This window comes from Etheostoma spectabile, unplaced genomic scaffold, assembly GCF_008692095.1.
Source record: "Etheostoma spectabile isolate EspeVRDwgs_2016 unplaced genomic scaffold, UIUC_Espe_1.0 scaffold463, whole genome shotgun sequence".
Lineage (NCBI taxonomy): Eukaryota > Metazoa > Chordata > Actinopteri > Perciformes > Percidae > Etheostoma > Etheostoma spectabile.
Window position 1 is genome coordinate 130,990 of NW_022605615.1, and position 27,276 is coordinate 158,265.

At 43.0% G+C, this 27,276-nt stretch overlaps 3 protein-coding genes across 3 annotated transcripts in view; all 3 read left to right on the top strand.

Annotated features, from left to right (window-relative positions):
* The window catches only part of LOC116686758 (troponin I, fast skeletal muscle), a 62,323-nt gene extending 52,509 nt beyond the window's left edge, over positions 1–9,814 (top strand). The window contains exons 9-10 of the mRNA XM_032511813.1: positions 1,783–1,787; positions 9,804–9,814. The gene's annotated coding sequence lies outside the window, so the exon portion shown is untranslated. The remainder of the gene's footprint in view (positions 1–1,782; positions 1,788–9,803) is intronic.
* Positions 920–9,927, top strand: LOC116686757 (troponin I, fast skeletal muscle). Its single transcript, XM_032511810.1, has 7 exons — positions 920–1,112; positions 3,478–3,510; positions 5,997–6,033; positions 7,021–7,149; positions 7,378–7,467; positions 8,279–8,452; positions 9,708–9,927. The coding sequence occupies exons 2-7, from the start codon at positions 3,503–3,505 to the stop codon at positions 9,783–9,785; spliced, it is 516 nt and encodes a 171-aa protein (XP_032367701.1). The 5' UTR covers positions 920–1,112; positions 3,478–3,502; the 3' UTR covers positions 9,786–9,927.
* Positions 9,928–23,895: 13,968 nt separating this feature from the next.
* lsp1a (lymphocyte specific protein 1 a) overlaps positions 23,896–27,276 on the top strand; it is a 39,997-nt gene continuing 36,616 nt past the window's right edge. Inside the window, exon 1 of the mRNA XM_032511806.1 lies at positions 23,896–24,320. Coding sequence (XP_032367697.1) covers positions 24,262–24,320 — 59 coding nt within the window. The 5' untranslated portion in view covers positions 23,896–24,261. The remainder of the gene's footprint in view (positions 24,321–27,276) is intronic.

Here is a 27,276-nt window from a genome sequence, read left to right on the forward strand (position 1 = left end):
TTTTAAAAACGGGGCAAATTTGACCCCAGGACAACCTGAGGGTTAAAAACACTAAAGATGTTAAGATGTGTAATTTTAGCCTCTTGTTTGGGCAAAAAAACTCCAGGGGGAGTTGATATTTTCAATGCAAAGTAACTACGAAGCAGTGGTCTTTAGTTTGGTCGAGCCATCGACATTTTCAGGACTATTGGGGTTTTCAGAATAAAGGTCCGTCGCCCCAATAACACGGCACCCATGTTGTATTTTGCCCGTACACAAACACAAACATGGTGTTAGGCGGAGTTGTGTGCTGGAACAGTTATTGAGTAAAAGTAGTTCTAATGCAAGATTCGATCTTTAGAAAGACAAGGCTTGCTGTTTCCCCATGCTTCCTTTTTGTTCTTATGCTAAGCTAGGCTAACTGTCCAAACACACAGACATTAGACTGATACCCATCTACTCATCTCACTCTCTTATGTCCCAAAAAACAACAATCCCTTTTTAAAGACAAACATAATAAGAGAAACTTCAAAAAACAGCTAATTCTAGAAAGCTTTTAAAACAGCTGATTAGAGTTTGTATCTCTAATAACACGGATAAAATGAAGTATTTCCATTTTATGCAACATCCCAGTGGTTAAAAATTGTGTTTTTCTGTTGATGTTAAAAATATTTCTTCAACACCGACAACATTAAAGGTATTTAAGGAATATTTTCAGGTGGAAATTCATAAGAAGGGATTTTTGAAGCTACTTTAACGACTTCTGGTTCATCTTTTGAGACTTTAGAAGTTAAATAACGACAGAACGGCCTGAGTTTGTCCACTTTGTTTCACATATTCACCTCACTGGATCTGCATCTTGAAGCTTGAAGTCGTCTCCCAGGGAGGGGGGGGGGCTGCAGAGCCAAGCTGTGTCGAGTGTATTTCAGGAGCTCGCCGGCCCATTGGTCTGCCCAGGAATCCATTTCCATAAAGAGGATCTGGGCATTTTGCTGAGGCATCGCAACTCACCATATATACCGTATTTCCTTTTTCACTGTGTGGCTTTGGCAGTGTTTCTTTTCTTCCACAAGTGTGTGGAGGTCCTCCTCTTCTTCTTCATCTTCTTCTTCTTCTTGTCCTCGTCTCGATAGGTGAGAAATCTTTACTTTGTCTCTGTTCTTTCAGCCTCTGAGAGAAGCATCTTTGAATTTCCACCAGAGAAGATCAGAGCAGCCTCACATCAACCAGACTCTTAAAATCCCGTTGGTCCCTCCACCTTTTCAACCTTCCTGGCCCCATGGGCTCGCTTTCTGCATGTTTGCTGCCGACATTTGACCCTTTTCTCTGACAAAGTGAAATTTATGGGACCCCGTTCATCGCGTTTTACGACCTCGGAGCTCGGCGCGAGGAACCCACTAAGACCCGACAAAGTCTTGAACCCGTCACACTGAAATACCAACGTGTCATGATGATCTCTGAATTACTGCTCGGCCTATTGTGATGCTTTGAAAGAGGTTTCATATATTTTAAAAAGAGCTAATTTTATGGATTGGAGACATTGAAATCCTTCACTTTTGTGCCACTTTCTTTTTCATGTTAAAATGTTCTTTATTGGCTGTATTGTAAGACAACAACTGGTCTCTAACTGTCAGTTAATTGGTCATTAACACCACTATAAGTCCATTATTTATTTGTCTCAGTGTCTGCAGGATGGAGCAGCTGCTCGGTCTCTTATTTCTAGCATCATAGCGTCTAGATTTCTGAAATTTAATCTAAAAATGGAAATCATTTGTTTAACGTGATAAATTGAAGCCTGTCAAGTCCCTGTAAACATGTGTGTAGCCCATTAAAAGAAATCCTAATGGATTAATTTAAGACCATTCAACCTGATTTGGAGTTTGATCGAGCAGCTGATTAAATTCTTATTTATAAAAGCTTTGAAATTCCTGAAATTGAAACTGTGAAATAATGGAAACTATACTTTTAAAAGTAGTAAGTTTAAGCCTGTCGGTCCTGACACGTCACTGTAAAAAGCATGCAAGAAAATCAAAATTCATTGATTCATTAAAGGATCATTCCCCCGTATTAGGAGTTCACATGTTAACGTTAGAGTTGAACATGATGATTTAACACTGGAGAACTTTAATTTGACCACTCAGCGACACCCGATCCGGACCGTCCCAGTTTAGTTGCCGTCGACGACGCTGCTCTTCAGCTGTGGCCTCAGATCGCGTTACGGCACAAATATTTTCGACCATCCGTCATCGCCGCAGAAAATGCTGATCTCACAGAAACTCACACTCCTGATCTCAGCAACTACCGGCGGTGGAAGAAGAAGAAGAAGTAGAAGTACTAACACCACACTGGGAAAATCTAAAATACTCTCCATTAACCCTCATGTTGTCCTCATGTTGTCCTCATGTTGTCTTCATGTTGTCCCTATGTTGTCCTCATGTTGTCCTCATGTTGTCCTCATGTTGTCCCTCATGTTGTCCTCATGTTGTCCTCATGTTGTCCTCATGTTGTCCTCATGTTGTCCTCATGTTGTCCTCATGTGTTGTCCTATGTTGTCCTCATGTTGTCCTCATGTTGTCCTCATGTTGTCTTCATGTTGCCTATGTTGTCTCATTTTGTCCCATGTTCTTCATGTTGTCCTATGTTGTCCTCATGGTCCTCAGGTTGCCCTCATGTTGTCCTCATTTTGTCCTCATGTTGTCCTCTGTTGTCTCTGTGTCCTTATGTTGTCCTCATGTTGTCCTCATTTGTGTCCTCATGTTTGCCCTCATGTTGTCCTCATGTTGTCCTCATGTTGTCCTCATCTTGGTCCTCATGTTGTCCTCATGTTGTCCTCAGTTGCCTCATGTCTTCTATCAATGTTCTTTTAATTCCCCAAAATAACATGATTGATTCCACACAACACTCTCTCTCTCTCTCTCTCATGTATACTACATATATATATTAATATATATATATATATAATATATATATATATATATATATATATGTATGTATGTATGTTGTGGGTTAAGTGTGTGTGTATATGGCAGAAAATGGATTCAAATCAAAACCTTTTTTGGCGCAGGACCCCCCTGTGTGTGTGTGTGTGTGTGTATGTTTTTGGTGTGTGTGTGTGTGTCTGTTGTGTGTTGTGTGTGTGTGGTGTGTGTGTGTGTGTGCGTGTTTGTGTGTGTGTGTGTGTGTGTACGTGCGTGTTTGTGTGTGTTTTTGTCTGGTGTGTGTGTGCGAGCGTGTGTGTGTGTAATTTTATAAACTACAGGAATGTGCAGGAATCTTAACGTGTAAAGTAACTAAAGTAACTAGTAACTAAAGTTCCATATTTCTCTCTGAGATGTAGAAGTAGAAAGTAACATGAAAAGAAAAAGACTCGAGTAAAGTACAAGTACCTCAACATGTGTACCTGAGTGCAGTACTGGAGTACCTGTACCCGTACCTGTACCTGTACGACCTTCAGACAAGGTCAAAAACACTGACATGTTTCCTCTTGTCTTCTCTCAGGTTGTGACGCCCCAAAAACACCAAGATGTCTGAGTAAGTGTGAAGAACATCCTCCTTAATCTGCTCCATCAGGGTTAGAATAGAGCTGCATCTCATAGCCCCTAAAAAGCCTCCTTGACTCCTCCCCTTGCTTCCTTTCCTTGCGTCCTAGCCAAATAAGAGCAATGAGATGCAGCCTAGGTCTGTTTTCTCTGCATGCAGATAATCTCACAATTAATCTGAATCATCTGGATTAGAATAGAGCTGCATTTCATAGCTCTTAAAAAGCCTCCTCGACTCCTCCCCTTGCCTCCACGACTCCTCTCCTTGCCTCCTTTCCTCGCGTCCTAGCCCCTCCCAACGAGGAGGTATCCAATACGAGCGATGAGATGCAGCCTAGGTCTTCTGTCTCTGCAAACACATAATCTCACAATTAATCTGATCCATCAGGGTTAGAATAGAGCTGCATCTCATAGCCCTTAAAAAGCCTCCTCGACTCCTCCCCTTGCCTCCTTTCCTTGCGTCCTAGCCCCTCCCATCGAGGAGGTATCCAGTAAGGGCGATGAGATGCAGCCACAAGCACGTAATCTAAGAATCTAAAATGGTTGTTGAATGTGGAAAAAGAGAAAAGTTGTTGACAGTATCTTAAAATTAGGACAGAAATCTGCCTTATTCAAGATACTGGCTCCAACATTCATAATTGGACTTTTTCAAAAAAGAAAAACTCAAAATTAAACTACGAAAGTACGAAAGTTCAGAGTTAATTAGTTCATGATCCGATTCTCTCTCCAAATTAAGATGTTAAAAGTGACGTAAGCAGCAACACAATGCTGAAACTAGGACAGAAATCTGGAATATTTCAAGATACTGACTCAAAACTCATTATAGTGCCTTTCAAAAAAGCAAAACTCATCAAGATGGATATTTTACAATACTTATTATATTTATTTTTTACTTACTTACAAGTTTTGTAAGTAAGTTCAGAGTTAATTAGTTCCTGATCTGATTCTCTCTCCTAATTAAGACATTAAAAGATGTTAAAAGCAGCAACGCAATGCTGAAACTAGGCCAGAAATCTGGATTATCTCAGGATTTGGACTCAAAATTGTAATTGTTTTTGAAAAAATGTCATATTTTTAATCAAGATGGATGTTCTTTCTTGAGGTAATTAGTTCACAATGCCACGTCGATCGGATTCTCTCTCCCAGTTTAAAATGTTTAATAAGATGTTAAAAGGGATGCAAGCAACCACACAATCCTGAAACTAGGACTAGGTATTTAATGGTAAAAAGTGGAATTGGCAAAATGTCTTAATATCTTTAATCAAGATGGATGTTTTTACTCGTAAGAAAAGCAGGACGTTCAGAGTTAACCCTCTATTGCATGGTGTTGCCACATGGCAACAAATTATTTTTTTTGTTTTTTTTTCACAATAAACCATGTAAAATGCACTGTTTTCTGTTTGACTGTGTAAAGTTTTTTTTTTTTAAAGGGTTAGTAATTGGAGGACTTCACATAACCAGGAATCCTGTTCCCCCCCCCCCCCCCCCCCCCCCCCCCGGCCCCCCTTTTCTGGACACGTACCACACTAAAGATCCCGCTCCAGGATCAGCCAAAATGTCGTTTGTTTTTCTTAAATTTAGACGCATTTCTTTGGGGAAAAAATTCAACTGTTATCTGGGTTAAGCAAACTTTTAATGTTAATCACTTAAACCGTTAAGATGCTATATTTCTTCTCTAATAGGCTAAAATTAATTTGTCGCCATACAGAATCAGAATCAGAATCAAATACTTTATTGATCCCCGAAGGAAACTCTGTGTTGTAGTTGCACAAATATTATAAATAGAGTAGAAATACAAGAATAAAGAATATAAGGAATTGGATACGTACGGTATTAACTAAAGGAATGTTATTATACATTATTTACATAATTCACATATAGGATTGGAATGGTGAAAGTTAAATATAAATAATAATAATAATTGTGGTTTTGAGATGCACACAGTCAGGCCGTGTTATTGCACAAACAGATAATCAGAGATAATATTGTCCAGTTTCAACCTCTCTAATTGTGGTGTGTGTGTGTGGTGTTGTGTGTGTGTGGTGTGTGTGTGTCAACACTTAGAGGGGGAGTTAAAAAGTTTGATGGCCACAGGCAGGAATGACTTCCTGTGGCGCTCTGTGTGCATTTTGGAGAATGAGTCTGTCACTGAAAGTGCTCCTGTGATTGACAGCAAGCCATGGAGTGGGTGCGATGCGATATATGGCATACACTTGAATTTATTTGGTATTTTTTCACTAAAAGCGTGTTTTAAAAAAATAACGGATTTCTTGGCACTTTTCACAAATGCGTGCCCCTTTAATTTTTTTTTTTTTTTTTTTTTTTTTTTTTACAAATGCATCATTTAACCAGCCTTGAGTCATAAAAACACATCAAGACATTTTTAACCATGTTTAAAAAACAATCCATGCAATAGAGGGTTAATGTGATAATTTTGTGATGATTTATGATAATTTTGTTTGACTTCCTCCCAAACAGGAAAAAGATGACTTCGAGCCGCAGGCATCACCTGAAGGTGAGAAGCCTGAGTTCGTGATTAAAGGGGCATTTCTTACAGTTATGGGTAAAATAAGGTTCTTCCGAGGCTTGTCTTTCACACGTGTGCTACAAATATGTTAGTTTTTATGGCTTAAAATTTTAAAAATTAAAAATTACACGAAACCAAAACAATTCTTTTAATGTGAATGGTCAACTTTCTCGACACAATTGTCGCTTTTCTCAATGTGTCAGTCATTTTTTTTCAACTTTTTTGTCTCGTTTCTCTGCGGTTTTGAAGCTTTTTTTCCAATTCTTTAGTCACTTTTTTCACTTTTTCGTTGCTTTTTCTGATGTATTTTCCCACGTTATTGACAACGTTATTTTAACAACTTTTTTCAAATGCTGTGAAATCGAATGAAACACCCAAATTCAATGAAAGTAGTGAAATGATCATTTCTTTAACCTGTGAAGTGCGTTGTAGGGAACCATCCACGTCATTATTGCTTTGACATCTTGTTTTGACAGAAATCCAAATTTCTGATGTGGAAACTTGTTGAAAATGACTTCCTGTGCTCTCCGTGTGTAAAACACCTCCCTGTCGCTTTCTTGGCACTTTTTCATCTTTTTTTTGTCACTTTTTGGTCAATTTTTCATCTTTTTTTGTCGCTTTTTCGTCACTTTTTCATCTTTTTTTTGTCGCTTTTTCGTCACTTTTTCATCTTTTTTTTTGGTCGCTTTTTCGTCACTTTTTCATCTTTTTTTTGTTGCTTTCTCGTCACTTTTTGGTCATTTTTTGGTCATTTTTTGTCACTTTTTCATATTTTATTTGTCACTTTTTCATCTTTTTTTGTCGCTTTTTCGTCACTTTTTCATCTTTTCTTGTCACTTTTTGGTCACTTTTTCAGATGTACTGTATTTTGTAAATTTCTGACGTGGAAACTTGTTGAAAAATAATTCTTGCGTGTAAAACGCCTCCCCCCCGTTCCTCCCCCTCCCCCGTTCCTCCCCCCCCTTCCTCCTGCAGAGCCTGATCCTGTCCATCGCTGCCGGCTGGCTGGAGCAGGAGAAGAAGGACGACATCGCGGCCAAGGAGGCCTACATGGCCCAGAACTGCCCCCCCCCAACCATGAGCGGAGACCAGGCCGCCCTCATGGTGAGACGGGACGCAGCGTTCCCCCCCCCTCCACCTCCACACACACACACATGTCCCTGCAGGGCGGTCATGGTACTACAGGTCTGCCTGCAGCGGGTCTAACGGACAACGTGTGTGTGTTGTGTGTGTGTGTGTGTGGTGTGTTGTGTGTGTGTTGTTGTTATGTTGTGTGTGTGGTGTGTGTTGTGTGTGTTTGTGTGGTGTGTGTGTGTGTGTGTGTGTCGGCAGGAAATCTGCAAGAAGCTCAACGCCCAAATCGAGAAGATTGACGAGGAGAGGTACGACATCGAGGCCAAAGTGCTGAAGGCCGACAAAGAGGTGAACCCCCCCCCCCCCCCCACACCATTAACAGCCAGGAGTCTTTACGATAGAGAAGGTCTAGAGACACGGAGACAGATATACAGAGACACTGATGCAGATATACAGAGACACAGAGACAGATATACAGAGACACTGATATACAGAGACACTGATACAGATATACAGAGACACAGAGACAGATATACAGAGACACTGATATACAGAGACACTGATGCAGATATACAGAGACACAGAGACAGATATACAGAGACACTGATATACAGAGACACTGATACAGATATACAGAGACACTGAGACAGATATACAGAGACACTGATACAGATATACAGAGACACTGAGACAGATATACAGAGACACTGAGACAGATATACAGAGACACTAAGACAGATATACAGAGACACTGACACAGATATACAGAGACACTGATACACATATACAGAGACACTGACAGATATACAGAGACACTGATACACATATACAGAGACACTGAGACAGATATACAGAGACATTGATGCAGATATACAGAGACACTGAGACAGATATACAGAGACACTGATACACATATACAGAGACACTGATACAGATATACAGAGACACTGAGACAGATATACAGAGACATTGATGCAGATATACAGAGACACTGAGACAGATATACAGAGACACTGATACACATATACAGAGACACTGATGCAGATATACAGAAATAGGATTCATAATAATTATAACAGTTGGTGTAATGAACAGTGGTAATTACAGTACCAATAAAGGTAATAGAAGTATTTTAAAAACTAACTCATCATCATCCCAGATTGAAGACCTGAAGATCAAGGTGGTGGATCTGGCCGGCGTGAAGAAGCCCGCCCTGAAGAAGGTGCGCATGTCGGCCGACACCATGCTGAAGGCCCTGCTGGGCTCCAAGCACACGGTCAACATGGACCTGAGGGCCAACCTCAAGCAGGTCAAGAAGGAGGTCAAGGAGGAGGTGAGCTCACCCTGGCGTTTTATCGTTTTATGGTCCATAATCCTCAGTTGTCGGCCCTGTGAGCCTTGTGTTGTCTTCCACTCGACCACGTACTTGTCGTCCTGAAAATCAACACCTTTTCGGATGTTTTCGTCTCTTTTATCGACACTTTTGTCTCGTTTTTGGCTCTTGTTTGACGTTTAACGCTTCTTTTTCACCACCATGCATAAACACTGGCCTACTGACACCAACCTATTAACCCTCTGAGCCCGAGACACTCGCCCACGGGTAACAAAGTACCTCTGATTCATAGTTTAATAAGTTTTGAACCATACGAGCGATTTACTCACTTTCGGTTTCGTTTGAATCCTGACGCTTTCGGCTTTACGGCGGTCTTTTCCGGGTCTTTCTAGCCTCTACAGGGGATTTTCTATCCAGCCTGGAACTTCAGCCTCTTTGGGCTTTAAATCCATACTGTTATATCCAAGATTGATCCACTTTATGTCCATAATTCATCACGTTTCGGCTCATTTCTGCCGCTGACTCACTCCTCCGTCTCTCTGCCCTCTGTCCCGTCTATGTTTCAGGAAGTGCATGCCCATATATGGGAGATAAAAGCACCCTCTTGTATGGAGGCCGAGGGGACAAAAATGCCTATATACTCTATAAGGCCAAATGGTGACTATTGACAACTATTTGCTTGTGTAGCATTGCTGGGGTGTAATATCATATATATGAACATTATTATGTATATTGGCATAAGTAAAGTCATGAGAGCAAAACGTCTTGACTTTTTGGGAAAAAATGCATGTATTTATAACTGTATAAGTTATATGATGATTTCACAGTGTGACTCCAAGACATATGAGAAGTGTTTTAGAGGTTTACTTATCTGTCTGTGATATCAACATATCTGGAAGATTCATTATTTATTTATTTACTTTAAGGCCCTACAACCATTTTTAACATGCAAGTGACCTCACTGCAACCCAAATATTCTAATAACAGTTTGTCCTGAAAAGAAATGATGTTCATATCTTGACTGTAGACAACAGGGTTGATGTTTTACAAGTTATTATAAAATAAATCCAGACGGACATTAAACTGTAAAAATGGCCTCAGGGCTCCAAGGGTTAAGACAGCAAAGACACAAAGTCTCTTTCTGTGTGAGAAATAACAAGTTAGAAATAATAAGTTGTAACAACAGTTGTTTTCTAAAAAATGAAAAAGTCCAGATCTTCTGACCCCCCTGAGTTGTCTCGTTTGTCCTCTGCAGCCGAGTGAAGCGGCGGGCGACTGGCGTAAGAACGTGGAGGGAAAGGCCGACAGGAAGAAGATGTTCGAGACCTCCTAGACGCGTCGCTGCTGTTAGTCTGTTGTTGTTGTTGTTGTTGTTGTTTATAATGTGAACGCCACGTGTCTTATGTGTGTTGGTTGAGCCAGAAAGTTGCTTCATGTTTCGGGTTAGCATGTCTGAGAGAAGTCGCTCTGCAGGAGAGTCAAAGCATTTTGGGGATTTAACTGTAATTATTTGATGGCATTTTGTTTCTCTGAGTGCAGGGGGGAGGGGGGGGGGGGGGTTCCCCACACCAACACACCAACACACAACATCAAGTCTTAAAACATTTCATCTCATTTAGCTGACGCTTTTATCCAAAGCAACTCAAATTGCCGCACATGTGTCTCAGAGGTTGCACGTCTCCGGAGCCACTAGGGGTCACACTGGCTGATGCATCGCAGTGGGATTCGAACCCACAACTCCCACCCCACAGGCGTGCGTCATGGCCCCTGCACCACCTCCGAAGCTCCACACATTCAGGGAAGCATTCACACAAACTGAACCACGTCGAAAGAACAATAAAGTCAAATGTGGAAGAAAATGAGTGATTTGTTGTTTTTGTTGTTGTTGTTGTGTCTTCATTTCCCTCGCTTGTATTCACAGAACCGACGCCATGATTTTAGCATCATATTTTATCAAGGGGAGGGGGGCGGGGGGGGGGCTCTCTAAGTGTAGCTCCCATGGCGCCATTTTAATGCTACGAAGCCATCACCTGCCGTTAGCATCCCATTGACTCCCATTCATTTTGGCTCCACTTTGACAGCGTTTGAGACTCTATTTTTCTGTTGTTTATTTTTCTTTTTTTTTTTAAATTCATAGCCAATGAACTTAAATGTTATGACATTATACAAAACCAATCAATTTCTCAGTTTTTTTCATTGCCTTTTGTTTCTTTCTTTTTTTAAAACCAAACATTTGGTGAAAGAAATAATTCATTTTACCTAAAGAACAATTGTGTGGCATTCATGTTATTTTTAGGCAATTTGGTTGAAAGAAAGCCAAGATCTTGATATTAAAAATTTAAAAAATGGTCAATTTGACCCGAGGACAACAGGAGGGTTACTACCTTCACGCCTTCTAACCGCTGATGTTAGCTGCTAGCTGCTAGCTGCTAGCTTCTGGCCAATAGCCCCATCAGTTTGGGAAACGCTGCTGACGTTACGTCCACGTAACAGGCTTTACGGCACACACACATCCCTCGGATCATATATCTATGATATATATATGATCGTATATCATAAGATAATACCATGGATGTACTAATAGAACACATGGTGAATTACAACTTACATCCATTATTACTGTACTGGGCCTCGGGAAAACTACCGTGGAGGGAGCAGTCCCACGGGTCTGCTCCTGCCCATTATTACATTACTTTACATGTTATTACACACACACACACACACACACACACACACACACACACACACACACACAGACACACAGGTCTGCTCTCGTCCTTTATGCGCGACTAAGCCACTAAGTTACCTACAAAATAGGCTCAATGGTTTTCTTATCCATATGTGTGTGTGTGTGAGCATATGCATGTGCGTATGCATATATAAATATATATATATACATATATATGCATACTCACATACATATGCTCACACACACACACACACACACAATCACATACACACACGCTCTCACACACACACGGCCGTTTCTGTGGTTTGGGTTTTAAAAACAAGTATGTTAAATAAAGATACATAAGTCATAAGGTTGACTTCCACACACTCACATGTACACACACATGTACACACACACATGTACACACACACGTACACACACACACACACATACACACACACACACACTCAGTCCTGCGGGTCTGCTCTCGTCCGTTATGCGCGACTAAGCTACTATATGCTCTATGGTTTTCTTCATCATGCAGTTATGAATATTAGAGCTTCCGTCTGTATGATCATGTGTATTAAGCTCTGCATATAAAATATTGCTGTCATTATTATTCCATAATAAAGGAGTGTGTATACCAGGAGACCCATGTGTAAGTCCCGTGCATGGAAGTCAACTTTTGTGCCTTTTTTACGTTCTTCACCTTCATTCAGAACTCCATTTACACGACTAACACACCTGGTTTAATACCAACAAAACATCTGAATGAAAGAGGCCGCGTGTTATTCTCAGGAATCACTATTTCCATCTCGCTCTGTGACTGGTTCACTGGATAAAATCTACAATCTTACTGAAGTGACTCTTCTTTAATTAGAAGAAACACACACGCACACGCACACACACGCGCACACACACTGACGCAGACACACACGCACACACACACACACACACACACTGACGCAGACACACACGCACACACACACACACACACACACACACACGCACAAGCCCGGTCTGCTGTGGTTTGGGTTAAAAATAAGTGTGTTTTTTACTTAAATTAAGTTACATAAGTCATAAGGTTAATTTCCACACATGTGCAACTACACACACACACACACGTGCACACACAAGCTCACACACACACACACACACACACACATGCACACACACGCTCACACACACACACACACACGGTTGTTGCTGTGGTTTGGTTAAATAGTATGTAAGTATAATTATTAACATAATAATGTTGTATAAAAAATAGTAAGTATGTTGTTTACTTAAATGAAGTTACGTGAGTCATAAGGTTGACTTCCCCACGCGTGCACACACACACACACACACACACACACACACACACACACACAACCCACACCCATACACAACACACTCACACAAACACACACCAATACCCACACACACATACACACCACACTCACACCACAACACACACCCAATACACACACACACAATCACACACACACTACACACCCACAAACACACACCAACACACAGACACACATAAACACATACAACACACACACATACACCACTAACATACACCAAAACACCCACACAACACCACACACAATACACAAAACCAACACACACACAAACAACAGACACAAACACACAAACACAACAACACACATACACACATACACACACACCACATACAACACCACCACACACACACACACACAAATCACCCTCCTTGTAAGGAGTCTCTGTCCTGGAGCCTCTAAGGTTTCTGGGTTCTAACTTTATCCCGGGGAACGTGAGGAGCTTCAGAGTTAAAACCAGGACCATGATGTCACCGAGACGCCTTATAAACACCTCGGTCCCCGTCCCTGCCCAAGCCCCCGTCCCCCGTCCCCGTCCCCCGTCCCCGTCCCCGTCCCCGTCTCAGGCCTAGTTTACACCTGGAATACACATTGGGTGTAAAGCCTGTAAATTTGCTGGATGTCTCACAGCATTATGATACATATTTATATGATATATTATATAAACTTTTCTAGTGCTACACACATCTACACACCTGCTTCTCAGATACACACTCACACACATCTACACACCTGCTCATCAGATACACACTCACACACATCTACACACCTGCTCATCAGATACACACTCACACACATCTACACACATCTACACACCTGCTATAGATACACACTCACCAAATTCACACCTGCTCATCAGATACAATCACCACATCTACACACCTGCTCTCAGATACACACTCACACACATCTACACACCTGCTCTCAGATACACACTCACACACATCTACACACCTGCTCGTCAGATACAACACTCACACACATCTACACACCTGCAGTCATCAGATACACACTCACACACATCTACACACACTGTCTCAGATACAAACCACCACATCACAACCTGCTCATCATCTTGATACACATCAAACACATCTACCACCCTGCTATCAGATACACACTCACACACATCTACACACCGCTCATTAAGATACACACAAACAAACATTACCACACATGCATCTATCGATACACACTCACACACATACACACCTGCTCATCAGATACACACTCACACACATCTACCCTCCGATGGTGCAGCATCGGGGGGCAACTCGTGGTTCAGAGTCTTGCCCAAGCACTTCCTTCGACATGGGACTGCAGGGCCAGGGATTGAACCAACAACCTTCCGTCATAATAAGACCCAGGTTGTTTTTGGCGCTTAGTTTTTATTCTACAGTTTTTTAATCAATCCATGCAGGCGGGTCCCGGGACCTGTTTTGGATAGTTGGAGATCTCAACCCCCCCCAAAGTTACGCCCTTGCAATACACTCAACTTGTCAGGCCCTTAATGTGATTTGGTTTTTCCAGTGTGGCCCTTAGGGAAGTTAAGTCCCCCCTCCCGGATCTAAAGCCTCCCAGGAAGAGGACCAAGCTGAACCAGACCTCAGATCAGCTGTCAGAGGCGGTCTCGCCGGTTCTCGGCCAGTAGGGGGCGTGTTTGTTCTGTTTTTGAGTTCAGATGATAAAGATGGAACACAGATCTTCTAAATCTGGGGGGTCGGACTCAGCTACACCAGGGCCACACTGGACCATGAGAACCACATGAAGGGCCGGCCAGGCGTGTAGAATCAGCTTTTATTTAATTGAAAAGTCAAATATTTTAGACGGCATTGTCTGTCTCATGACATGCATTTTACATTTTAACCTTCAAATGTCTTCTCATTGACCTGGAAATTTTAGTTTTTTCTGAGTCAAAATTTCAAAATGAACCTTTATTAACCTTTTAAAGAAGCTTTTATCGAGGTTATGGTCGTATTTTGTGACCTTTTTGTGTCGTTCCTCCAATGATTTTGTCACTTTTTTAACGTTTGTTGACTTTTTCTGAGCCTGTTGAAATTTCCATGGGTTTTTCCCCAAATTTCTAAAGCTTTGCTTTTTACAATTGTTACTTTTTTCGACATCTTTTCACATTTTTGTCACTTAACTTGACATTTGTTCACATTTTTGTCACTTTTATTGACATTTTTCTCTCTTTTTATACTTTTTTAAAAGTTCTTTCACCAATTACTTTTCCTCCAAATGCTGTAAAATTATGTGTAGTTTGTGATTGAATCAGTTATACGTTAATTTCTTCATATTGCACATATAATGCATGTTATATGTGCAATATGTGTGTATATATGTGTGTGTGTCTCTTCCTGCTTTAGCTCACTCTGCAGGAATGCACCGCTCCTGATCCCTGACCCTCTAATGAGGCCACATTCCTGGACCTGGACCTGAACCTGGGAGAGCTGCTGCAGATGCAACATTCCTGGAAAAAGCTGAGATTGAACCATGGAAATCATCACAGGTCGGATTCAAACCGTGGACCTCTGCATCAAGGGACGCGTGCGCCTGCCCCACCACTGAGCCAACCTGGCCACATTCTGCTTTTAAGCCTTGTGTTGTCTTTCCGTCACCGTGGTCACTTTCTTTCAACATCATTATCGTTTTTTTCCGACATTTTTGTCACTTTTTCAATGTTGTGGGTGCTTTTTTTTTTTTAAACGTTTTTTGGTGTTTTTCCCAAAAGTTATTTTGATATTTTTAATGTTGACATTGTCAGCGCTTCATTTTGACGGCCCATTTATTGGGACAAAAAAATTAATTAATAAATTAACTGAAAACGGGTCAATTAATTAGTACTTTTACTGTAGCCTAACAGATCTGAATACTTCTTCCACCTGTGTGTGTGTGTGTGTGTGTATGTGTGTATGTGTGTGTGTGTGTAAGAGGCTAATTATGAGCCAGGTGTGTGATTCTCTGTCAGCAGTGCACACCTGGGATCAATCAGAGCTCTAGAGTCTGCTCCAGGGTCCAGATCCTGCAGAACCCTGCACTGAAAACTCTCAAACAGGATCGATGTGAAGAGGTTTTAACTTTATCCCAATTTCACCTTGTGTATTCATAAACTGCAAAGCCTGCTGGGAGTGCAACCTGAGCTCGGACGCTTTATTTCCCGTCTGTCATCGAGAAGAGGATTGTTTTCCTGCAGATTTATTCCAGGTTAGTAGCGTAAATCTCTTGATGAAGTCCAGTTCTTTCACATGAAGAAGACACTGCTGAGTTTTGAATTGTATATTTTTAGTTCTGTGTCATGTCGACAAAATAAGATAGCTACATCATCTTGTTTCTCTCTTCTCCCAGGCTTTCATAACCCTCATGTTGCCCTCATGTTGTCCTCATGTCGCCCCCATGTCGCCCCCATGTCGCCCCATGTCGCCCCATCGTCCCCATGTCGCCCCCCATGTAGCCCTCAAGTTGCTTCATGTTGTCTCATGTTGTCCTCATGTGTCTCATGTCGCCCCCATGGTCGCCCCCTTTCGCCCCCATGTCCCTCAAGTTGTTCATGTGTCTTCATGTTGTCCCATGTTGTCTTCATGTTGTCCCATGTGTCCCCATGTTGTCTATATCAATTTTTAATCCCCAAAAATAACATGATTGATCCAACACTCTTGCCAAGTACAAATCTCTACTTTCATTAATTTTGGGTCTTATTATATTTATAGCATTGTAAAACAAAGTGAAGTGTTGTTGAAAATATGAGTAAAAGTTGACATATTCCAGTCTGTTGATTATCATCAACATCCATTCCTTTAATTTGTCTCAATAATTCCTAATTCTGCTTTTCTAACTAAAACATTAGGTATAATTCCTATAAATGAGGTTTATTGACCATAAATTCCAAAAATAACTGTAAAACTAAAGTTAATAAGTTAGTGTAATGTCAAAGTGACACATATTGGGGGGGGGGGGGGAAAAAAGGATGAAATTTAAAAGTTAAAAACAGTAAATGCATCAAGTGTTTTTCAATTTGACGTTAATTTGTTTCACCATGGGCAACGTTTGCACAACTGGAAAGTCGGAATTTACAAGTTCCCAGTCAGACCTTTTAATTAATGTTGCATTTTCAACTATAAAAGTTGAGGTGTGTGTGTGTGTGTGTGTGTGTGTGTGTCGGGGTGGGTGGGTGTGTGACGGGTGTGTGTGACGGTGTGAGTTAGGGTTAGTATGTTAGGGTTTGAGTGCCGTTCCAGGGCGCTTTCACTGGTGGAAGGTTGTAAAAACTAGACTTACCGTGGTGCCTTGAACGCAGCAACAGTATACACACCACTACAAACAGTGAGGGTCAAACACACAGGAACAGATCTGATAATGAACAGGGAGTTTTTGTTTTTACTCTGTGGAGCAGACGGAGCTCCGGGACGTTCTGCGTCACATGCATAACTTTCAGGAAGTGAAATGTCTAGTTTAATAATAATAATAATATACATTTATTAAGAGCCTTTCATGGCACTCAAGGACGCCGACAGGGAATTCATAAATTAAGAACAGCAAAACCAACTAATACAACAGCAAACAAATACTATACACAAAAAAAATATACAACAGAAAAACAAAAATACATACAGCAAAAAATATACTAACAAGCAAAACAAATACTAACAACAGAAAAGGCGGAGCAACAGACATTTAGGTGGATAGGCAGTTATAAACAGATGTGTTTTTTATGTGATTTGAAATGGGGGAATGAATCAATGGTTCTGAGTTGGGGGGGTAGTGAGTTCCAGAGACGGGGAGCGAGCGGCTAAATGCTCTGCCCCCCATGGTGGTGAGACGGGCGGGGGGGACAGACAGGTTATGGAGGAAGAGGATCTGATGGAGCGGGGTGGGACGCTGGAGGAGATCAGACAAATATGGGGGGGCGAGGTTTGGGATGGCCTGAATGCTAATAGAAGGATTTTGAATTTGATACGGAACTGGACCGGGAGCCAGTGGAGCTGTTGGAGGACGGGAGTGATGTGGTGGATGGAGGGGGTTCGAGTTATGATGCGGGCAGCTGAATTCTGGACCAATTGAAGTTTGTGGAGGGATTTGTGAGCGAGACCGAAGAGGAGAGAGTTGCAAAAATCGAGACGGGAAGTGACGAGACTGTGGACAAGAATTGCAGCAGTGTGGGGGGTAAGGGAGGGGCGGAGGCGATTGATGTTACGTAGGTGGAAGTAGGCAGTAGTAGTAGTTTTACCCTAAACCACCATCTTTTTCTTCTTTAAAACATTTTTTGTGGCTAAACCAAACTGCGATTTCCTCACCACGTTGAAGACGTTCTCTGGTCTAGATGTACCGTCAGGTTCTATCTCCTGACACCACTAGGGGGCGCTGGTGTAGGAAAATGCTCCTGTGGATCATATCGATGCTGCTTGTTAATATCTGGATGCTTCGTGATAATTATGAAGCATTTATTGGTTTCAAAGTGATGTGAAAAATAACGTGCTGATGCAGAAACTGCACTCTTGTCCTGAGAGAGGTTTCATTGTGAGTCGGGTGTCAGCAGGTTTGTGTTGGCATGGAAACAGGTGTGTTTGTGTACCGCCACAGGCAGGAAACAGAAAAACAAAGGCATCATGTTGTCAGGGAGAAGCCCTCCAGGCACCAGCGGTTAGTCGCTGTGTTTACAGTACACAGCCGGGGGGGGGTCATCAGCAGCCGACCTTCACTCTGTCATCTTCTTCAAATCTTTCTCTTCAGATCATCTTTCCTCTTCGTCAGCGTTATTTTATTCCCATGTTTTAATAATCTGAAAATGAATCCCTCTGCAGATACTCAGCAGCCACAATGTCTCATTGTTCAGCTAAGTGTGTGTGTGTGTGTGTGTGTGTGTGTGTGTGTGTGGTCCTCTGCCAGGGTCGAGGGTTCGAGTCCCTCCGATTATTTGTGTGTGCAATAAACCCTCCAACGTAAAAGATGCAATCTTTCCAATATAGCCTCCGAAGTGCTCTGCTGACGGCTCGATTCCCATTCTGGAGTACCTCGTGACTGGACTCCAGCTCGTGGGCTCATCCGCTGGGGGGGGCGCGCTCGGGGTTGTAGGGCGCTCGGTGTCAGGTGAGGAGATCGCCGGCTGCCGGGCACCGGGTGGGAGGCGACGAGAGACGACGGGCAGCAAGGCCTTCTGGGTTTCAGGGTCAACGCTCCCGGAGCTCTCTGATGGAGGAGATCTGCAGGGATGAGCTGCTCTTCTGGTCCAGGTGCCCTGGACTTTTAATCCTGCTTCAGACAAATAGGCAAAACAGACTTTATCCTCTTAATTTTAACCTGGATGGAGAAGCTCCAGGACTTCTGGAAAAACCTTATGATGAACCCGGTTTCCTAATTTCATTCCCAATAAACCACACTGCATTCTTCATTACATTTAGACTGAAACGTCTTGTCTCCCAGACTACGCATCTTCGTACCGTTGCCAGGTGCAGGTTCTCTACGCAGTTTAAATAGTCACGACGCGAACACTCGTTCACGGGAACACAAACCGCGGTCTCATCTTGTAGTCCATTTTGAGAGAGAGCGAGAGAGAAAATTTGTGAGGGAGGTGTGGTACAGGGTGGAGACAGCTGTTGTGTGGGGGGGGTTTGGGGGGGGGGAGGGGTGGGGGGGGGGGGAGACAAGACTGGAACAGGGAACCGTGTGTGTCTGGGGTTGATGGGAATATCGAGAGAGACAGTGATGTTGTGTGTGTGGGGTGTGTGTGTTGGTTGGTGTGTGGTTGTGGGGGGGGGGGGGACACAGACATGTGTGTGTTGTGGGGTGGTTGTGTTGTTGTGGTGTTTGGTGTGGTGTGTGGTGGGGGGTGGGGGGGGGGACGAGACAGTTTGTGGGTGGTGTTGAACACAAGATAGACCAATTGTGGTGATGGGGAACCTACAGTGTATGTTGTGTGGGAACACAGAGTACAGGTGTGGTGTGTGGTACCACAGTAGAGAGACGTGTTTGTGGGACACAAAACAGTGTTGGTGTGTGGGGACAAAAAGCGGGACGGAGAGAGAACAGTGGGGTGTTGGGCCCAGACAGTGTTGTGGGTGTGGTGAGTAGACAGAGGGGAGAGAGACATGGAGGGAGAGTGTGTGTCCATCAGTTTTTGTGCATAGCTGACTGAGACCTTTTGATTTAATGAGGACAGACTTCAAAACAAGACTACAAAACCCTAAATGTTAACGAGCTGAATGTCTGTCCCTTACAAACTATTTCTAGTGTATGAAAACCGCAATCGTAGCAGTAGGCCGAGTAGTATCGGTGTTTTGTAGCGAGTGTGTAACACCCGTCCGTGGACCGGCTTTTATTAAACGAAGACAACAGCAGAAACCCGGCAGGGACCGTCTGATCCAGCTTGATTAGTGTTGGTTTAACTCTGTAAACACAGCTGAGGAGACAGAGAGACATCAGAGACACTTTAACCCCTTAAATGTCACACGGCAGTAAAATGCTGGCGGCTGGAGGGTTTTCCTCCGAGACCTGGAGTCTGCAGATAAACCAGGACCCCAACGGGACCAGATGGACGGGGGACGAGATAATGCGGCATGTCCTTGTTTTTACTATTAACCCTCGTGTTGTCTTCCTGTCAAAATTGAAAATCAACACTTTAACTGACCTTTTTTTTTTAAATCAATTTTTCCAACTTAAGTTTTTGTTCCCTTGTTTTTTTTTTTTTTTTCTTCCAGTTTGTTCACGTTTTTTTTGAGTGTTGGAAACACGACAGAACACTACCCTAGCTATAACTTTAGTTTTACAGTTATTAAATAACATATTGAATTCCAACGCTCCTTTTGCCACGTAATCTCTACTTTTATCATTATTTTGGGTCTTATTATCTATTCTAGCTTAGTAAAAACAAAAGTGAAGTGTTGTGGAAATAGTGTTGAGTACGAATGAACATATTCCAGTTCTGTGAATTATCATCAACATCTTCTCGTTAATTTGGCTCTTGCAACATACATATCCTAATTTTCTTTCTTTCCGCTTCTAACTCAAACATTAGGTATAATTCCTATAAATGAGGTTGATTGACCATCATTCAAAATAACCTGTAAAACTAAAGTTAATAAGGTAGTGTTGAACGTGATAAACTTATCAACAAAAAGCATCAAGTGTTCAAAAAATTAAAAAGCGCTGATTTTCATACATTGACCTGCAAATTTTTGTTTTTCTGAGTCAAAATTTAAAATGAAAAACCCTTTATCGACGTTGTTGTCTTTTGACACTTTTGTGTCTCTTCCCTCTGATTTTGTCACTTTTCAACGTTTGTCGACATTAGGTATAATTTCCTATAAATGAGGTTTATTGACCCTAAATTCCAAAAATAACTGTAAAACTAAAGTTAATAAGTTAGTGTTACGTAGTGTTGAACATCAAAAGGGACAAACGTTGAAAAAAAGGAACAAAAATGTAAAAAAAAAACAACTGAAAGTGTCAAGTCAGTTTCAATTTTGACAGGAAGACAACACAAGGGTTAAGAAACAATGAACACACACACACACACACACACACACACACACACACACACACACACACACACACACACACGTGTGTGATGGGAACCAGTGAGTGTAGTTTGTGATTGTGTAGCTGGAGGAAGTTCAGCCTTTTAAAGTTGTTTGTTCTAGTTTTTAAGAGTCTTGAGTGTGGAGGTTGTGTTCAGGTCAGCGAGTATTTGTTGGAAACCGCAGTTCTGTTTTTACGAGCCTGGGCATGAAGAGGGGCCGTGACTCCACTTCCCAGAATGCCCTTTTGTCCGGACTTGGCAGCACTCCAGGGGGTGAATGGTGATGACTTGGTTACCCTAGCAACAGCCGTGTGTTTGATTATGTAAGCGTGAGGGTTTCGGGGGGGGGGGGGGGGGGGGGGGGGGGGGGGGGGGGCGGAGACAAAGACGCAGCGTTTGTGGGACAAGTGGAGAGACAGTCGGACGACCAGAGAGCGAAAGAAGAATTTAGTGATTTATCATTTTTAATTTTGACTTTTTATTGATCCCCTATGGGGAAATGACATTTTACACTGATTACACACTACACACAGGCCTGAAGTACACACACATAGAGACACACACGCACAGACACGCACATGAACACACACACACAGAGACACACACCCACACACACACACACACCCAGGCACACATACAGAGACACGCACACACAGACACACACGCGCACACACACAGACACACACACACAGATATGTACACACACCCACACACACACACACACCCAGGCACACACACACACACACACACACACACACATGCTTGTGTCCTATTCATGCACTAACGGAGAGATGTCGGTGGGGGGCGGGGGGGGCTGCCAGTACTGGACCAGCGCCCTGATCGGTTGAGGGGTACGCTGTCTTGCTCAAGAGCACCTCGGCTACCAGTCCACACTCTGGACTCTGGTCAAAACAAAACGGGGACTTGAACCGGCGCCCCTCGGGTTCTAACCCGACTCCCTACGGACTGAGCTAGTGGTGTGATATTTAGTGGGCGTGTCCTGCGTTGATTGGCTGTGTCAAAGTTGTTATCCAATCAGCTACGACGTGTCTGCTAACTCGTAATAAAAGGGTGTCCAACACCCTGGCGTTTAGATTACTATAATGATAATAGTAATGATGCATTTTATTTATACAGCGCTTCATACGCTCAGACACTTTTGTTTAATGTTTATAAAAGGAAATACACACACTAAGAACATTCACACACTAAAATACACACACTATTAAACATTAAAGCAGCTGTAGAAAGGACAGACTGGTGTTTTAGGGAGAGCGGTCCCAGTGTAGTTTGATATGTTATGTCGGTGTTGCCATAGGCGTGATTTTTAGGTGGCACCAGAACCGGAACCTGGTTAGTCTTGGTGGAAAAGACATGTGAGACAGACGCTCCACTCTGCTCCAACCTGTGTTAAATGGGAGATGAATGTAGCCCAGCAGCAGTCTGGCGCCCGTGGGTGCTCCGTGAGCTTCGGAGCACCCAGGTATCGGCACCTATGGGTGCTCAATCGGTAGCCTAGCTTTTTTTTTTTTTTTTTTTTTGCATTTTTGAAAGACATTTCTTAACGGAAAATGGGCAAAAAGGCAGCAGGCGGGCCAGATGAAGCCTGGTCGCTGAGCTAGCCACCCGACATTTTAGACCTTAAGTACGTGTAATTTTAAGACTTAATATAATTTAAACGCGTCAATTATAAATACAATTTGTGCCCTAAAAGTTGTCAGGAGAGTTAACTAGGCTTTGGAGGCTTTGTTTTTGTTGTTCTGAGCTGTAAACATGGCTAATTCTGCTTTAAAATTGGACATTTTTACATTGTCTTCTATTGGTTCTTTCCCTGAAAAACGGCCACTTAGGTTGTTTCAAGCAGCAGGTCCGACTCATTTGTTTGTGACGACATCGCCCTCTAGTGGCCGTACGGATTATGACGGGCGCCAGGCGACGATGTCGTCACGTCGAACACGTGAAATCAGTTGTAAGCGAGTAGTGTAGTAGGTTTAGAGCCCAACTTCATCTTTTTACTTCGGCTTGTTGCATTTACACTTTTTAGAAAGTGGAAAGATTATCTCGATGTAAAAAAAAATATATTAAATACCTCGTTGGCTTTTTTGTCGAAGCCACCAGACTGATGCTAACGCTCGGTTCAGCCTCCAGAAATACCCCAACGCTATTAAAGGAGATCTCCTGGTGTACCGAGACGTTGACACCCCCCCGAAACCTCATCTCTGTTCAAGAAATCCATTCAAATGAATGGATTCTTAAGCATTTGGTTTTTATTTATCAAAACTGGAACCAGTGTCTCTTAGACCCTCCGCGTCTCCTACACCGTGGTGTAAACCCGTGCCTCCTAGACCCCCCATGTCTCCTAGACCCCCCCGTCGTATCTAGACGCGGTGTAAACCTGAACCGGATGCCTAGACCCCCCCCCCCCCAACCGTGTCTCGCGACCCCAGATGTAAACTGCACTGGTCCCCGTTGTAAACCCGAACCTGTGTCTCCTAGACCCCCCCATGTCTCTTAGACCTCGTTGTGAACCCGTGCCTCCTAGACCCCCACCATGTCATGGTGTAAACTGAACTATAACTTTGGGGCTTTTTATACTTGTAGTGATGGACTGGTCCTCGGCGCCTGCAATGAAGAAGGAAAAAAAAAATCTGCCACTCTCTGAATCGGGATGTTGAGATGGTTCAGTAGTGGAATTTGTTTTGTTGTTGGGGGGGTATATCGTCTTTCATTCCCCCCCAGGGAAGACCACATGACCCGGCATAACTGAAAGGCAGAAAAGAAAGATGTTGGGCCCCGCTGCTCAATGAAAACCACATGTAGGACAGAGGGGTGTGTGTGTGTGTGTGTGTGTGTGGGACAGAGGGGTGTGTGTTGGGAGGGGGGGTGTAATGACTAAAATCCCAGCCTCCAAGAGAGCAGGGAGTCACTCTCGCTGCTGACATTCCCAGCAAGCATTGCAGGGGAGAAACCTGTGTGAGATATACGAGAGAGAGCGAGAGTGTGTTTGTGTGTGTGTGTGTGTGTGTGTGTGTAGCTACCAGAAGAATCTCTAACGGTGTAACACACACACATTGTTTTGAGCTCTGGGCTTCGGTGCAGCTGCAGGACAGAACGCTGCCTTCAGGGTCGCGGTGGAAACTAAGTGAACAGAGGAGAGAGTTGTTCTCAGCGGGCTGAGTGTGTGTGATAGTGATCCGTTGTCTTTCTACCAGGAGACGAAGAGGAGGAGGAGAAGAAGAAGAAATCAGACGGAGTAGAAGATAAAGAGGCCGACATGTCCAACGCTCTGCTGAGGAGAAACTCCAGCAAACAGGGTTTACAAACCCTGATAAGGTACGTGATCGATTGTCCCGTTTCTGCTGCTGGTTTCTGTTTGTCTGCTGAACACACACAGGAAAAACACGGCTCAGGTTAATCTTTAAACACACACACACACACACACACACACACACAGTTGCACAAACACTCTCATTCAATCCAGTTTGAATGTATTGAAAGGAAAGCCCCTTGAAGTTTGGCATCTTTTATTTGTTGCAGGACATGTAAAGCTACATAAGAACTACATTTACACAGATACACACTGCTTGCTTGCACACACACACACACACACACACACACACACACCTGCAGCTATTTTACAAGAACATTGGAGTATATTAGTAATAATTAATAACCCAGATGGTAAAATCAAGATTAGAAAAGGAATTCACAGGAGAATTCTGCCTCTTTTAGGGAGAAAACTCCAAACAAAGCATCTCGTATGTAGATGAGGATGATAAAACGAGTGATTTCATGGGGGGGGGGTGTGTGTGTGTTTGTGCGGTAAACGTGTCTAAATGGGAACAGTGGGATTATACTGGGAGGGTTTTGGGTCACGCAGGGGTTTTTTGGGGGGGAAGGGATTTGGGATTGAGGTAATCCACTCGCATGAAATAACAAAAGATCCATATTAATCTTTTAATTTTGCTCAGTAATCTTAATTATTTTCAGTTTAAAAGCTGCAAGCGCGTGTGGTGAGTCATAAAATGCTGATTTGAGGCCGTGAGGGTTTAGACTCTCTGGGAGGTTTCAGGCCCGAGGCGGTTTTCACTGAGAGGGGAAGTGGTCTCGCTGACCTGTGCCAGGGGTGAAAGGTCGCCTGAGCCCTTTTTTTTTTTTTCTTTTCATCCTGTGTCAGAGTCTAGTGGTTTGTAACGGTGGTATTAAGGACCACTGAGGTCCATATAACGAGAATTCAGCACAGTATAGGGGACCACTTCAGGTTTATATAAAGGGACCTGCAGAAAGGATTAGGGGGACCACAGGTCTATATAAAGAGACTTCAGATTCAGTTATTAGGGAACCACTAAGTCTATATAAAGAGACTTCAGATAATAATAGGGGACCATAAGGTCTATATAAATAGCAGTACAAAGTCTATAACGAACTCAGAACAGTATTAGGGACCAACTAAGGTTATTAAAGAGACTTCAGATACCGTATTCAGGGACCACTAGTTCTATATAAAGGAGATTCAGATTACATATTGGTGGACCACTAAGGTCTATATAAAGAGACTCAAATACAGTATAGGGGACCACTAAGGTTTATATAAACGGAACTTCAAGAACAGTATTAGGGACCACGAAGGTCTATATAAAAGAGACTTCAGATACAGTATTAGGGACCACGAAGGTCTACATAAAAGCATCCAAAGAGGCCATGTCATGGGACCTTTTTGTCTGCGCTCCTATTGGTCCCCAGCAGGGTCGTAGAAGTTGTCAATGTTTTTATCAGGGCCTTTCTTTTTGAGGCGTCGGTTTATCTGATTCTTGTTGAAGTTCCTGACCAGTATTGGGCTGATTTCTTTAGTCCAGGACCGCCTAGTTTCCACTTTTGGTTGGAGTGAGCGAGAGAAATTACTTTGGATCTGACATCGTCAGTCGGTGTTATGGTAAAGAGGATTACGTTGAAGATATTGAGATGATAGCATATCAAGTTGTTTCTCTACCTGTGTTGTTAAACCAGGAAGTTATTTTAAACAAACATTGTGATTGGCTCTAATGTCTGATCCAGCATCAGGAGTAGCTAAAGGGGTGAACCTTAGACCCCAAAAGTCCTGCAAATCAACTTGTTTGTTTGTGTACTTGCCTCGTAATGTATGAGAGACACCGCTGTCACGTCTGTCCCGTTATCTTGGGACAAAGACAGGAAACCGAAAGACTGACTTTGTCCAACAAAATCTCCAAACACGTGAACCCTTTTAATGTTGCATCTTAAAGGTTTAATCTGCAGAAAGTCTTTGGTACGAAAGGACTAGCTTTTTGATATATATATTTTTTTTTTTAAATTGTACCGTACATTGGAGGCCCCCTTTTTTTCATAGTAACTCCACTATTAGTTGTAAGAGTCTAAAATATGTCAATCTGTTCAACTCAGACACCTTACCCTTTCTTTTTCCACTTTAACTCCTATGACCTCATAGGAGCAAGATTCCAGATCGCCCGTCTGAGCTTTCATTTTCTCAAAGGCAGAGCGGGATACCCAGGACTTGGTTTCCACCAATCACCATTTCTAGCCACGGGGGGGTCATAGTCAGGCTGGGGGGGGAACTCATATTAATGTTAAACCTCAAAGTGACATTTCTATATCATGGGACCTTTAATATCCTTCAGTAATGACTGATACAGAAATTACAATTCCTCCATTCCCGTGAATCATATCACATTTGCAATAGCAGCCAAAATAATGACAAAATTAGATGATTTTTTCTCATATCGTGCAGCCCCATTCTACGGTGTTTGCCCCCCCCCCCCCCCCCCCCCCCCCCCCCCCCCCCCTCCCGGGCCTTCTCCAAACCAACAAGGGAGCTGCCCATGTATCTTCATCACTGTCTCCCTATCGGTGTTATCAGGCGCTGGTCCAGGCCGGCGGCCCGGCTGGTTTTAATCAGCTCTCTCTGGGTGATGTCATCCGGATGCATTCCTGCTGCAAACAAACTGTCGTGACCCTTGCCCCCCCCCCCCCCCCCCACACACCACACACACACACACACACACACACACACAACACACACACACACACACACACCCAACACACACAACACACACACGGCTGTCCTCTGTGGTACGATACGATGAGATAAGAGGCTGAGGAATGTGGTGTTCGGGTGGAGGTTGCTGGTGAGTGATGGGGTTGCTGAACTCGCCCCTCCCCCTCCCCCTCCTCAGGTTGTCCGCATTAAAAGACGTGGGGGGGAGATGGGGACGTAAATGAGGTTTATTGACCATAAATTCCAAAAATAACTGGT

Coding starts and splice junctions, on each gene's coding strand:
- LOC116686757 (XM_032511810.1), top strand. Junction 7,150..7,377: donor GAGACCAGGCCGCCCTCATG/GTGAGACGGGAC, acceptor GTGTGTCGGCAG/GAAATCTGCAAGAAGCTCAA. Junction 7,468..8,278: donor TGCTGAAGGCCGACAAAGAG/GTGAACCCCCCC, acceptor TCATCATCCCAG/ATTGAAGACCTGAAGATCAA.